The sequence below is a fragment of the Chinchilla lanigera genome, unplaced genomic scaffold, assembly GCF_000276665.1.
Source record: "Chinchilla lanigera isolate Chin_1 unplaced genomic scaffold, ChiLan1.0 scaffold00053, whole genome shotgun sequence".
NCBI classification, from domain to species: domain Eukaryota; kingdom Metazoa; phylum Chordata; class Mammalia; order Rodentia; family Chinchillidae; genus Chinchilla; species Chinchilla lanigera.
In genome coordinates this window covers 7,985,190-7,999,817 of record NW_004955454.1, presented here as the reverse complement: position 1 = coordinate 7,999,817, position 14,628 = coordinate 7,985,190, and the positions used below count along the sequence as shown (strand labels likewise).

The 14,628-nt window shown below is 37.2% G+C and overlaps 1 protein-coding gene across 1 annotated transcript in view; it reads right to left on the bottom strand.

The window, feature by feature from the left end:
- Positions 1 to 1,131: 1,131 nt before the first annotated feature.
- The window catches only part of Ube2v2 (ubiquitin-conjugating enzyme E2 variant 2), a 46,811-nt gene continuing 33,314 nt past the window's right edge, over positions 1,132 to 14,628 (bottom strand). Inside the window, exon 4 of the mRNA XM_005396039.2 lies at positions 1,132 to 3,690. Coding sequence (XP_005396096.1) covers positions 3,544 to 3,690 — 147 coding nt within the window. The 3' untranslated portion in view covers positions 1,132 to 3,543. The remainder of the gene's footprint in view (positions 3,691 to 14,628) is intronic.

The window sequence follows — 14,628 nt, the reverse complement described above, 5'->3', positions numbered from 1 at the left end:
ATAAAATTTCCATCTACTCTTTAGGAACTACTATGTGACACATTAATTTTAGCATAAAAAATACTCTTCCTATGCATTTCCTATTTTCAGTAAATTCAGTACTGGGGCAAATCTGTAATACATTTCATTCCTTTTAACGGTCTCCCTAGTTTCTATATAAATATGTACACTTTTCCAAAACCTCAAAATGTTGGACTCTGTCTGAAAATAACCAAAAGTCTGTCAAGCTGGTGCAGGAAAATTATATTTATACTTACCAGAGAAGTATAATAAGCAGTGTCTTTTAGATCCTTCCCATCAACAAATGATTCCATGATTGTACATATGTATACCTAAAAAGTATATTTATAGAAGAAAAACCCAGGGAGTAAAATTTCATAATTTCTCAAATCCTATTATGTATGACACTTATTATGTAGACTTTTACTAGTACTTATATTCTTTAAAATGTATGTAAGAACACAGTCATGTGCTTATTGAAACAGAATGGTTTTGACCAAACACTACAGCTCAACTGTCTTTACATGATGCACCTAACAAAATCATCCCAAACCATGCACACCAAAGCTATTAGGAAAAAGGCATTAGCTGGGCGTGGTGGTGCACACCTGTGATCCCAGCACTCAGGAGAATGAAGCAAGAGCAGCCCGGAGGTACACAGTGAGCTCAAGACCAGCCTAAACTGCATAGTGAGAGCTTGTCTCACAAAAGAATAAAAGGAAAGGGAAAAAAAAAGGCATTAATATTTCCAGCTCTATTCCCTACATTTTCAAAATAATCACAATACTAGTTTCATGTCTACTACTAATAGTGACAATATTAAACACAATTCACAGGTATTAAATAATCAAGACTAATAAACTATCAGTGGGCCAAAGTATTCCATGCTGAGAGCACTTTCTTAAATTTAAAGTGTAATAAATTCTCTTAAAGGATAATATAAAATTATAAATCTTCTATCTTTTTACCTGAAAGGCTTAAGTAGCACTGACTATTCTTCTAAATGTTTATGTTTCAAAATCCTGGAGAGTTACACATAAACCCTTACCAAAAGCTGTTTAAAATGGTAGAAAAAAAAATTTTTAATCATCAATTGAAAGTTATTAAAACCATTAAAGCATAACACTGACCTAATATGACAAGAATTTTATTTTTGCAATTTTTATTAATATATGATCATCCTCAAGGTTTAAAAGGTCTTGGCCTTTTAAACAAATTTCTAAGGCAATTTTACAATTCATTTGAAAGGTGATAAGATACCACACACTCCTACAACCTCAGTCACTTTACAAAACAAAGGGAAAACTTTCAAAACGTCTAAGATATGTTACTGTAATTTAGAGCAGCTCTATGTTAACTCATATCAATCAGTGTGTCTTAGATTGCCATGTACATTTTGATTGTGACATGCAAAAATGGATGGTGCTTCCGAAAATGGTTAACTGGCATGCAGATTTCTGTGAGATTCATAATCCCAAAAACAAAGGAGGGGAAATAAACATTATAGGTCTGACTCTGACAACACATACTTAGAGGGAAGAAACACTTTCACAGCAATACAGATGGGGAAAGGAAAAACAGTTATGAGTTCAAGGTACTAAGTCGTCAGACTGCCAACAGTATTCAAATAGTTACCAGCTTCCATGTATGACATGTTTTCAAAGTGGAAAAGAAATTACTAGACTGATCCAGACCATCAGTTACCATTAGATGTTATACAGTGTCAGTGTAATTCAATTTAATCTCCTTTAATCACTAAAAAATTTAAGACTACATTCCAAGGTAACAAGTCATTTTAAATGTACTTCAATAAATTATACATGTATGAATTTGTATGTGTATGTTCTTCATGTATCATTTTAAAGTATCTAAGAAATTTTTGATAATAGACTAGCCATGTTGAAATTAGTTTAGATAAACTGTCACTGACTTTAATACACCATTGACTAAGAAAAGGTAGTAACTTTGAGCTTGATAAAAACATGTCAGGGTCTATTTGAGAAATCTGTCCTTGTTATACTACAAAAGTAACTAAACTACTTTAATATTCTCAAAACAATACAAAGTCAATTATTTTTCCTTTATAAGCAAAGTTAGAAGATCTCATTTGATATTTTGACAGTCACAGTTTTGGTTTGCCTATACATTCTGGGGTGAAGGATAAGATAAGTTGGCCAAAAGAAAGCAGATTTTACCAGACTACCTTTGATATTCTTCAGTAAATTCGTAAGAAAACAACATTTTTCAACAAGGCAGTGCACCCAGTGCGTTGAAGTAAAAATAGTGACCTAGAGCCTCATGTCACTTTGGTAAAAGTAGGACATAAATGAATCTCTGACTTCAGTTACCTATTTGTTAGAGCGGAACTTGGATAAAACTAACCCTTGTTAATGTTAAAATCATTAACTAGAGAAGAAAATGTCTCCATTATTTCAATCCATTAACCAGAACTTCACAGAAAAATAAAAATACGTTAAGAAAAAAAGGAATGTATATTTGAACTATATGAAATTTGTAATTCTATAAGAATGGCTAGAATTCAAAAATCTTTGTAATAATATTTCTGGTAAAATCAAATTCAAATATAATATCTGCAACTCCTCCTTCTCAAAAAAAATTAAACTAATTATATAATTTGTTAATACTCTGCTAATTCCAATTCACAAGTACTGTATACAAAGTAGAATAAATCATAAATGGGGTGCGCATCACTGAAAAGCTACAATCAATAATTTCAATTTTTGCTACCTTGGCAAGGTACTGTACATATACTACATCAATATAATAGAAATGGCACAGTCTCTGAGGACACGTTCTACATTTTATTTACATTTTAAGACTAATCTCAAAATCACATATCCATATACCTATTTCCTTTTGTTGATTTCACCTAAACTTAAATGCATGGTTTATTTAACAAAGACTGTAAACAAATATTTACCATGTCTGTTACATGTAACACACAGGAACAGCTTTTGACAGAAATTCATCAACCCCCCCAACATTTTTTTTATTATAAATACAGGTATCAAAACAATCCTGAACATATTTTTGATACTACTAGTAGTCAGCACCCACACTGCTTCAAAAATTAACACAATTTGTGACAATATTCATTGTACCTGCTACTTTGAACAATTTCAAACTGTAGCTCTTTCACTAAGCAAGATGGATAAGCATGCCATTTCTGTTTTTCCTTCTTGAGATTTTACTTTTCAGAAACACACGTTTCCACTGACATCTGACAATTCTTCCCATGCTTTCATCTTGTAAACCTGAATTCTATTTGGAGGACTCCAGGTTCATGGTTAAATGACAGTGCCTTAACAAGAGAAAGAAAAGTTGTGCTGCATTTTTCCTCTTGTTACCTGAAAACATAATGGGTGAACATTTATTAAATATATTCTTACAAATGTCCAGGTCATGTTTATCAGCTGGAATTCTTTTACTTAATGTGTGGGTATTTTGCTTTGTGATATTTAATCAAGACATTAATATGAGTAGAAGGTTGTTGATTTAAGACAAGTTTGAGATCCACTAAAACTAATTGTTGTATGTTTGTCCTTCTGGTGGTTGTGGAAGCTTCATATTTTCTTTGGACATCATTAGACGTCTTAGCTCTTGAAGTACAACTTTAATGCTATATGAATTTTGCCATTTTGCTAACACTGGTATGCTGCGTGCATCCACCTGAAAGGGAAAGAAAAGAATACAATTAACTCTAAATTGAAAGTACTGTAACATCAATTTTCAAACACAAATATATGTCACACTAGGAAAGTATAAATTCAAAAAGTACTAAAATTACAGGTTCAGAATTTGTATAACAGCTAGAAAAATTGTAACAGGAATTTTCTAAGTCTGGATGCTATGTGTGGTCTTTTCTGTATTTTACAATAAATAATCAATGAACCTTGGTCTCAGAAATAAATCTTATATTTAAAAAACTACTTGATCAACCTATTTACCAATTCTTTCTTGATATAGCCACTAACCAAAATCTAAGCAATCATCTCAAACAAATTTAAGTAAGAACTCCTAGCCTGATCTCTGCTTCCAAATTTTCTTTCCAATATATTGTATGCACTATTCTAAATCAATCATCCACTATGAAAGACTGACAGAATGGGGCTAGAGCGCCTTCAAAGATCTATTCCCAGGTAACTTGTACCACCCAACCCGTGTTGTGGTGAAAGCCCCAATTAGAGTGCTTTCTTCAATCTGACCTCAGAGCTCACTCACTGGGACCTGCCTATGCTCCCACATCCCCTCTCCCCCACAGAAAGATGACCAAAATACTTAAGAAGAAGCTGGAAAATGAGGTGTCATATAGAGGCAGGGACATATGCCTTGGAACCCAGCCGATCACTCATTAAATATAAGGCTGTGCACAGGTTCAAAAAGGACGTGAAAGCTAGGCATGGGGGTGCACGCCTGTCATTGGGAGGCTGAGGCAAGATCCCTGTGAGTTTGAGGCCAGTGTGGGGTATGTAGCGAATTCAAGGTCAGCTTGCACTACAAAGCGAGACTGTCTTAAGAAACAAAACAAACAAACAAAAACCTCTTAGCAAACTAGATACAGAAAGGAACTGCCTCTATAAAACACACGGAGTTAACATCATCCTTACTGGAAAAATATTGAATGCTATGCTCCTAAGATGAGAAACAGAGATGCCTGTACTGACCATTTCTATACAACACTGCACTAAAGGTTATAGTTAGGACAATTAAGCAAGAGATAACTGCCCACACTCCAAAGGAAAAGTATAACTATATTTGCAGATGTCATGATTTTGTATACAATCCTCAAGAATCCACTAAAGAAACAATTAGAGCTAATAAGCTGAGCAGAGCTGCAGGATACAGGATCCGTATACCAAAAAAAAATAGTTGTAGCCAGGCGTGGTGGGGCATGTCTGTGATCCCAGCATTCGGGAGGCTGAGGCAGGGAGGACTGCTGTGGGTTCGAGGCCAGCCTGGGCTACATAAGCAAGTTCAAGGCCAGCCTGCACTACATAATGAGATCCTGTCTTGGAAAAAAAAAGTTGTACTTCTGTACCCTTGTAATAAAATATCTGAAAATAAAATATAACAATGTCACAATAGAATCAAAAAGAATAAAAAATATTAAACACTGATAGAAATTAAAAAGCTAAGTAATTGTAGATAGATCTATCCCTCAGAATGATCTACAGATTAAAGAAAATCCCTATCAGAATTTCAACTACCTTTTTCTTTTTTTGTGGAAACACAGAAGCTGCTCCCATAAAAATCTTATGAGAATGCAAGAAACTCAGAAGAGCCAAAACAATATGAAAAAGTAAAATTCTCATTTCAAAACTTACTACAAAACTATAGTGGTGTTTGTGTAGGTCATACAGATAAATGGAATACAACTGAAAGCCCAGAAATACTCCCTTACATTTATGGCTGTGTTTCAACATGGGTACCAAGAAAACTCAATGGAATGACAATAATCTTTTCAGTAAGCAGTTCTGAAACAGCTGGATAGCCACATGAAAGCAATAAAACCAGATCTATAACTCACACCAGTCACAAAAAAATTAAAGCAGATCACAGGCCTAATTAACAACTAAAATTATAAACCATCAGAAGAAAATACAGGAGTAAACATTGACAATGAAGTTGACGATGGCTTAAGACTTAATGCCCAAAGCACATTTAACAAAAGAAACGGTAAAAACACGGACTACATCAAAATTAAAAATTTTGGGTAAGCTGTAAGTGACACAGAGCCATAGTCCCAGCTACTCGAGAGGAAGAGGTACAAGAATTACTTCAGCCCAGGAGTTCAAGATCCAGGCTAGGCAACAGTGCAAGACTCCATTTCAAATCAAACCACATTAAAAACTTTTGCACTACTAACTACACATCAAGAATATAAAAAGAGGCCAGGTATGGTGTTATACACATACAATCCTAGCTACTTGAGGCTAAGACAAAAGGATTGTAAATTCAAGACCTGCCTGGGCAACTGAGTAAGACCCTGTCTCAAAATTAAAAATAAAAATGGTTGGAGATATAGCTCAGGGGTAGAGCACTTACCAAGCATGGAGGAGGCACTAGGTTCAATCCCTACTAGAAAAGATGGACATGAAGAAAAAGAACGAAGGAAGGGAGTGAGGAAGGAAGACAACCCACAAAGAAAGTACTTACAAATCACACAACTGATAAGGGGCTTCTGTCTAGTATATAAAGAACTCTTACAACTAAATAATAAAAGGTCAACTATCCAATTAAAGTGTGCATAAAGGCAGGCTGTTTAACCTGACGCATTCCTTCCCTCTGAGTATGAGCAGACTTGACTTGTTCAGATTTTATTTATTGTTTTTTAACTCATTTTCATATATCAAAAGCTACACATAACTAACATACTACTGATAAGTTTGAAAATATCACCACAATCTATCCCTTGCCACCCCTCCAAAAGTTACTTCTGACCCTCTTATTATTATTGTGTGGGGTGTGCGTGGGGGGGCACATACACAGGTATGGTGATTCGTTTCTAATGAATATAATGCCTCAACGTCATTTCCAATGCTATGTCATATTGTGATTTAAAAAAAAACACTCTGCTATCTACTTTCTTTCTGCTTTTATTCAGTTGCTTCACAGATGGAAGCCAACTGCCTTGTTGTGGACTGCTCTATGTAGACACCTATGTGGTAAAGAGTTAAGAGTAGATTCTCAGCAACAGTCTCTAAGAAACTGAGGCCCTCAGTTCAAAGACTCACTAGGAAATGTATGATACTAATAAAAACCACATGACAAAATTTAGAACAGAATGCTTCCTTAGCCAAGCATTCAGCTGAGACTGAACCTCAGGCTGACCTCTTGATTACAGCCCAGTGAGAGATCCCGGGCCACAGGAGCCAGCTGAGCTGCACTCATATTCTCATATTACTGATCCACAAAAGCTTTGACATAACAAATGCTTATTTTAAATTGCTTTCAAAAAGTGAGCAAAGAGCCAGACGAAGTGGTGTAGGCCTTAATCACAGCACTTTGGGAGGCTGAGGCAGGAAGATGACAAGTTCAAGTCCAGACAAGCCTTGACAACTTAGTGAGACCCTGTTTTAAAATTAAAATAAAAACAAACAAGGACTGGGGATGGAGCTAAGTGCAAAGGCCATGGATTCAATCCCTAGTAGTGTGTACATGCATGCATGCATGCGTGTGCGCGCGCGCGTGCGCACACAGACACACACACACACACACACAAAGTATCTGTATAGGCATTTCTCCAAAGAAGATATATAAACAGCCAATAAACATGAGAGAGGTATTCAACATCATTAGCTATAAAGAAATTACAAATTAAAACCACAACAAACTACCACTTCACACTCACTAAAGCAGATATAATAAAATACTAGGATAGCTAAAATAAAAGCCAAGCTGGGTGCAGTGGTATACACCTGTAATCCCAGCACTGTTGAAGACTGAGGCAGAAGGATTGCCAAGTTCAAATCTGCCTAGGTCACTCAGCAAGACCCTGTCTCAAAATAAAACAATAAAAAGGGCTGAGTATGTAGTTCAATGGTAAGGTATCCCTGGGGTTTTGAATCCTCACTACCACAAAAACAAAACAAAGAAGAGACATAAATAAGTTAACAAGAATGTGGAGAAGGTAGAACTTTACACATTGCTGGAAGGGATGTAAGACAGTCTGGCTGCTTTGGCAAACAGTGTGACAGTTGCTCAAAAATAGCTTCCATTTGGGGCAAACCACTTTCTGGGCCCCCTTCTGTTCCTCTCAGACAGAAGTTTTCTTTCTCTTAATAAATTTTTCCTACTCGTAACCTCTGTTGTTCCTAGAATTCATTCCTCCATTTTAGAGAGCACAAATTCGGCACGTACTTTGGACATGTAGCAGTTTGGGAGTTTCAGTCTCCTATATCATTTGGAGGTCTTCCACTGAGATAATTAAACAGAGGTAAGAGTGTGCTTTCATTTCACAGATCCCAGACTGTGACTTGTTTAGGAAATCAAAATTTTAGAATTAAAATTTTTATGATGTTATGTTGTGCTTTGTATAAATTGAAATTGAAGTCATGGAAAGGTTACAATGGTTCTTTAACGGGTTGATTTATTCTGATTTTGTTATGTTGCATTTGGACTTAGCTGCTGAACTTTCTAGTATTCCTTGTTTTACCTGTTTGATTTTTTTGACTGCTGTGGTTTATTATCTTAGCAGCGCTAGGAAAACATAATACTAGAGTATCCCCTATTTTGATATAAAATGGGTCTTTTTGTTAATAAAATCTAGCTCATACTTAGAAAATATACATGCCTATAAAAGAAAACACAGGACTCCTTCCACCAGATAAAGGACAACAGGTCATTGGCTGTTCTTAAGACTTGAGGGACAGATTTCACCAAGACAGACTGGCTCTGATCTTCCTCTACACTCTGGAGAAAATGTCAAGTCTATTCTGCTGCAGTTTCCTTTCTGGTCTGATCTTCTGCTGGTGAGGAAGCAATCTTAGCTCTTCCGATTCCCCATTCTTACCTTTCCAGGCTAAGAATGGTGACTCAGGGGCAAATTGTCTCTATAACTCATCACGAGCATCAGAGAAGACTTCCTTTCTCTGGCCTTACTTCTAATCCTTTCCTGCTACACTATACTTTCCTTTTTTTGGAGGCATGTAAGACTAGAGAGAAAGAACTATAAATTGTTCCAAGCTTTTCCTCTTCTCTAACAACTAAGTGAAGCCCATAGAAAATGAGCATTTGCTAATGCTAAAGACAGGGAAGTCATCTTAGATGAGGGACACATACCCCTTCTCTGAGTCAGATGAGATATTAGAATTTTGCCTGTCCAGGAGAACACACATAAAAGCCACGTCTGGGCTTGGTGTTCTAGGCAGGTCTCCCTCAGGAGACTGAACCAGAGACACAATGGAAAGAACTGACTTTTGGGAGAAACAAGAAGGAGCTATTTCCAAAGCACCACACTTCCAGGGCCAAAACAGATTTAACATAAGGGAGGATCTCCAACCTTTCCTCTTCCCCTCTCAGGTTTAATTATCATTTATATGCAGAGGAGAAAACACTCTGGTAATAAATTGTGACTTTAAAACCTTTACTGTAAAGTTATAAAGTACTAAGTAATGATCTTGCTCAGGCTTTTACCTATCTTATTCCTTATAGAACTTTGACAAACAGTGGTTACTCGACCAACTAGTTAAATGCTCTTAGGGTGGCTGCCACTCTTAAAGCAGAGGACAGATTTCCTCAGCATCTTTTTGGTGAATCCCTAGGGAAGTCAATGGCTAATGGAATGCTGACCAAAAAGACATCTGGATTTCTTTCTGGAAACCAAACTGTGGTTTCCTGGACCAACAAAAATTGAGAACGACTGAAGTGTCATCATCAGGGCCGCTCTCTGGAGGATACGCAAAGGTTCCTCAGTGAAAACTGGCTTCCTGCCATGGAAAAATCTCTACTTATCTACTGTATTTCTCTCTCTTTAGTAGTAAATGGTCAGAGAGAAAATGGTCAGAATTGCACACCTCTCTGTTTCTCCAATTTGTTGGGAGCTAACTTTAAAACCACTTTGTCCTTAGACTATCCCTCCCTCCAGGAATCAGGCTGAGGCAACTTGAAACAACTGTTTGCCTTTGACAGAGGAAAACAATTATCATGGAAACAATTTAAATTTATGTCTTACATATGCTAAGAGATTTTAGTCAGCCTTTTCTCTCATGTGTGCATAGAAGACTAATAAATGTGCCTTTACTGACATGTGAAATGTGACTGCTAGCTGATAAATATAAGTTCAATCTGTGAGCTTCGAAGGTATAAAAATTTAAATGAAGCATAGCCTTGTCCTGCTGCTAGGAAAGGTTGCCTAGGTGATTAAATGAATAACACAAGTGTTTTGGAGACTTCTTTGCCCTAGGGCTCAAGGCGGAATTTCTCCAGTCAATTGTTGCTTCTATCTATCTCTGGATGTAATCTCCTTCACAGCCTGAGAAATGCTCTACTGCCAACTCATTTCTTGGTATATGCCCTCTTTCAAACAACAAAAGCAATCGTTTATTACAAAGTTATGCTTCGTTCTTTAAAACATTACTGTCATAGCTGGGACCAACTGTGCTTGTAAGTGTCCTATAGAAGTAAGTTCACCAGCTCCCTGGGAAGATGAAATTGCACACCAGTTCAAGGATGGATAGGCTGGTCAAATTTTGTCTTCCACTCTCTCTCCAGACAGCATCCACCTGCCCTGGAGTGGAATCTACTCGAGCTATGCCACAAGGATATAAATAGAAATTAAAGGGGATGCCCAATTCTTTTTGCATTTCAGACACATGGAGCTCAATGTCAATGGAATGCATTCTTAAGCACCGGAAAAAGTTTGACTCTTACAGGCTGAAAAGAGTTGTTTGATATTTTTCTGCACATGTGCATTGCCTTCCTACCCCAGAGCCAAAATGGAATGCAGAAGGAAGTATTAATTATGATGCTATTTTACAATTAGAATCATACTGTAAAAAGGAGAAAAAATGGTCAGAATTGCCTTATGTTCAAACTTTCTTTATATTAATTCTTATTTATGCTCAAAGTATATTATAATATACATTATAATCCGTATGAAACTACTCATGTTCATGTCTTTTTCTCTCAATGGAAACGTATGTCCATAGCTCCTGACTTAACAGACAGATTATACTTAAAGACATACTTATTACCCACTTAGCCCCAGATATTAAGAAAAAGTTACAAAAGCTAGCTTTTGCTCCAGATGGCTCACTTGATACTTCAGGAAAAAAATGCCTCCTTAGTATTCTGCAATACTAGACTAGGAGGAAGCCAAGGAGAGAAAGCAAAGAGACTAGAGTGGCTGCCTTTGCTGCGGCCTTAAAAAATACACACTCCAAGTCTGATTTGGGGGGCTTAAAACAAAATATCAGACTCATCAATAAAAGGGTCTAAGAGCCAACAGGTTACAATTGCTAACCCAGTCCCTTAAGAACAGTTTCTAGACTTATTGGTAGCTACATTTCACTCATATGCTGAAGAATAAAGTTCAATAATTATTAGTCTGAGTAGATACCCTCACAAACTGAGTTGAAGCCTTTCCTTGTAGAACAGAAAAGGCAAGGGAGGTGGTAAAAGTTTTAGTCTCAGAAATCATCCTCAGATTTGGAATTCCTAACAGCTTAGAGTGATAATGAGCCTTCTTTTAAAGCAACAGTCACACAGGGTCTCTCTCAGGCACTGAGCATTCTCTATCACCTCTACTGCGCATGAAGGCCACAATTATCAGGAAGAGCTAGGCCAATGCGGTGCTAATCTATGGCTAACCCCTACTATAGGACATCTTAGTAGAAAGAAACCCCTTATGTTGGGAATAGAAGAATCACTCCTATTCTCATTGGCCTAATTTTACTAAATACTTGGATGGACACCCCCGAACAGTATGTATACACACAGTCAGTTTTCAGGCTGAACACCGGTTTGCAACAACTGCCCCAGAATTAGACGAGAGGCACCCAGTGGTACTCATTGGCCCTGTGGAACCAATTTGTGACCCTGGCTACCCCAAGGATGGGTACCCCAAGGTGCATGCTGGGATTTGCATGGTTGCAAAACAGAAGTGTCAAAAGTATTGAAAACCCTGCAAACTTACCCTGCCTACAGCACTGATGGTCTAGAAATGGGTTTCAATGGTACGATCATTTGGCTTCTATCTATATCCTTTCCCTAGGGTTAGGGGATGTCATACAATACATCAAGACCTTAACTATACTCAGCAGGCCTTAAATGACACTGCAGCTGATCTCTCTCTCCTAAATGAAGAGGTAAAATTAATGAGGCAAACTGTCCTACAAAATCAGATGGCATTAGACATTCTAACAGCAGCACAAGGGGGTACTTAAGCAATTATAAAAGCTGAATTTTGTGTGTACATTCCTGATCCTTCTGCTAATGTCTCAATGGCTGTTCAAGATTTTACACAACAGGTTAATGACATGTTAGATTCTGAAATTCCCTGGACCTTCTCCAAATCTTCTTTATGGAAAGCTATTATTGGCTCCTCCTAGTTGGCTATATTTATGATTATCCTGTTGATTTTATTATTTGGCCCCTGCATACTTAACTGTTTGTTGCCTTGTCTCCTCCAGACTTAAAGCTGTACATCTACCCAAGAACACCTGCTATCTACTGAGGGCAGTTAGACAGAACCTCTGTTGGCGTTATCTCTTTACTGCCAATCACAACTATGACCCTCCTCGGCTGGAAATAGCCAGATGCATCTTCCACCCTTGCCCCCTCATGGCAATTAGGGGTACTTCTTCAGAGAGGAAACTAGTATACATTGCTAAGTTAGGTAGAAATATTGTGGGCAGTCAGACAAGGCTGAGCCTTTGAATGGTCAATGCAGAAGACAACTGTGGATGGAGGTATATTCACTAAAAGGCTTCAAGAAAAAGAAGAACTACTCACCCATATACTTCCCCTTGGGATGAACAGCAGTGGTTGATAGTCTAAGCAGGCAACAATCACCTTGGGGTAGAGGACAAAACCTCCTTACCCACCCCTTTCAGGAAAGTCCCTGTCCACCCCATGTGCACTTGCTACATGACTTGTTTCTTCCCCATTTGATCCCCACTTAAGATTACCCCCGTTACTATACTTGTTGTAATCTTATTGGTTGACCATAGTTGTGTCCCATCTCACACCTATCCTATGATTTGCCATTGGATCAATGTTACTTAAGTAACTATACTCGTAATCTTACTGACTGGTTATGGTTCTGTACCACCTTAAGGCCATCTCACCTCATGGCTTTGCTCAATAAAACACCCTTGGTTGGTGGGCAACCCATTTTCTGGGCCCTCTTCTGTCCTTCTCAGACAGAAGCTTTCTTTCTCTCAATAAATTCTTCCTACTCTTAAAAAAAGAAGTTACAGCCAGGCGTGGTGGTGCACGCCTGTAATCCCCACACTCGGGAGGCTGAGGCAGGATAGTTGAGAGTTCGAGACCAGCCTACACTACAAAATGAGCTCAAGGCCAGCCAGAACTGCACAGTGAGACCCTGTCTTAAAAAGACCAAAAAAAAAAAAAAAAAAAGTTACCATTTGACCCAGCAATTCTACGCCTAGGAATATACCCCAATGAAAAGGAAAATATTTTCCCACACATAGATTTGTACATGTTCACAGCAGCATTATTCCTGATAGCCCAAAGTAGAAAAATACAAATACCCATCAACTGATGATGAACAGATTAATCAAATTAACACATCTATAAAACGGAGCATTATTCAGCAATAAAAAAAGAATACAGTACTGACACATGCTACAAATTAATGAACCTTAAAAATATTATGTTAATGTACGAAAGAACACATATTATTTCAATCACATAAAATGTCGACGGGGGTGAGTGTGTAAACAGCTGATTAGTGCCTGTCCAGGACGAAGGAGATGTGACAACTAATGGGTATATATTTTATATTCTATATTCTAAATATTCTCGGCTTTTTTTTTTGTTTTGGTTTTTTTTTTTCCAGTACCAGGAATCAAACTCAGGACCTCACACTTACCAGGCATGGGCTATGCCACTGAGCTAAATCCCCAGCCCCTATATTCTAAATATTCTAAAACTGGATCACAGTAATGAATTCACAAATCCTTTACATATTAAAAAAGCATTTAACTATACACTATACAAGGATGACTCATATGGTATATGAACTGTACCACAATAAACCACTTAAAAGTAGAGAATATCATTTGAGTAATATTTCTCTTACTAAGAAAAATATACAATTAAAATTATTTAAAAGACTTCCTCTAATGCTTAAACTTTAAAACTTAAAAGAATAGCAACTCCCTTAGCCTAATTTAAAGAGTCCATAAAGGAACAATTTATTAAATCAGTGCAGAGAACATCAGGTTACTTCCAAAGCAGAAACAAACACTTCCAGATGTAAATGGTAGTTAAGTAAACACAAGTGATTGCAAATCCTGTGAAATTCCAAGAGTGCAAAGGGGAAATGGGCAGAGCAAGAGAAAATAAATATGATGTCAGTACAAAATCTGTATCTTATCAGTCTGCAATAAACAATAATCTCCAAATCTTGAGCCTTCACAGCATACTACACTCTAATTGATACTTTATGATGCCAGTTGAATTAAACAAATATAAATGAAAATTACTAAAGCAACACCCACCATTGATACTTACGAAATACAATTCATCAGGTGCTCAATATGAAATTCTGTCTAGTTATCAGTTATAAAATAATCCAAACTCCCACACACTAATCAAATTGATATATATTTGCCATACTCCTACCCCCCTAAACACACACCTACATTCAAATAATAATTAAAATCAGCATTTGTTTTTCTATTCTCAAATCCCCATTCCAGATGAGAACATGAAGAGTTAGTGGGAACATGTATTCAAGGTCCTGTAATACACTGCTGGCGAGGTGGACACCAACACAGCCCTGCGAAGACAGCCTGGCATATTTCATCAAGCTGAAGACAAGCCTCACAGCTCAGCACACTCTTCTTCTAGGTGTGGTTCCTGAAGAAGTGTTACTCTAAGTATGCTCTAGAATAGCACCAGGCCATGAACTGAGTTTCA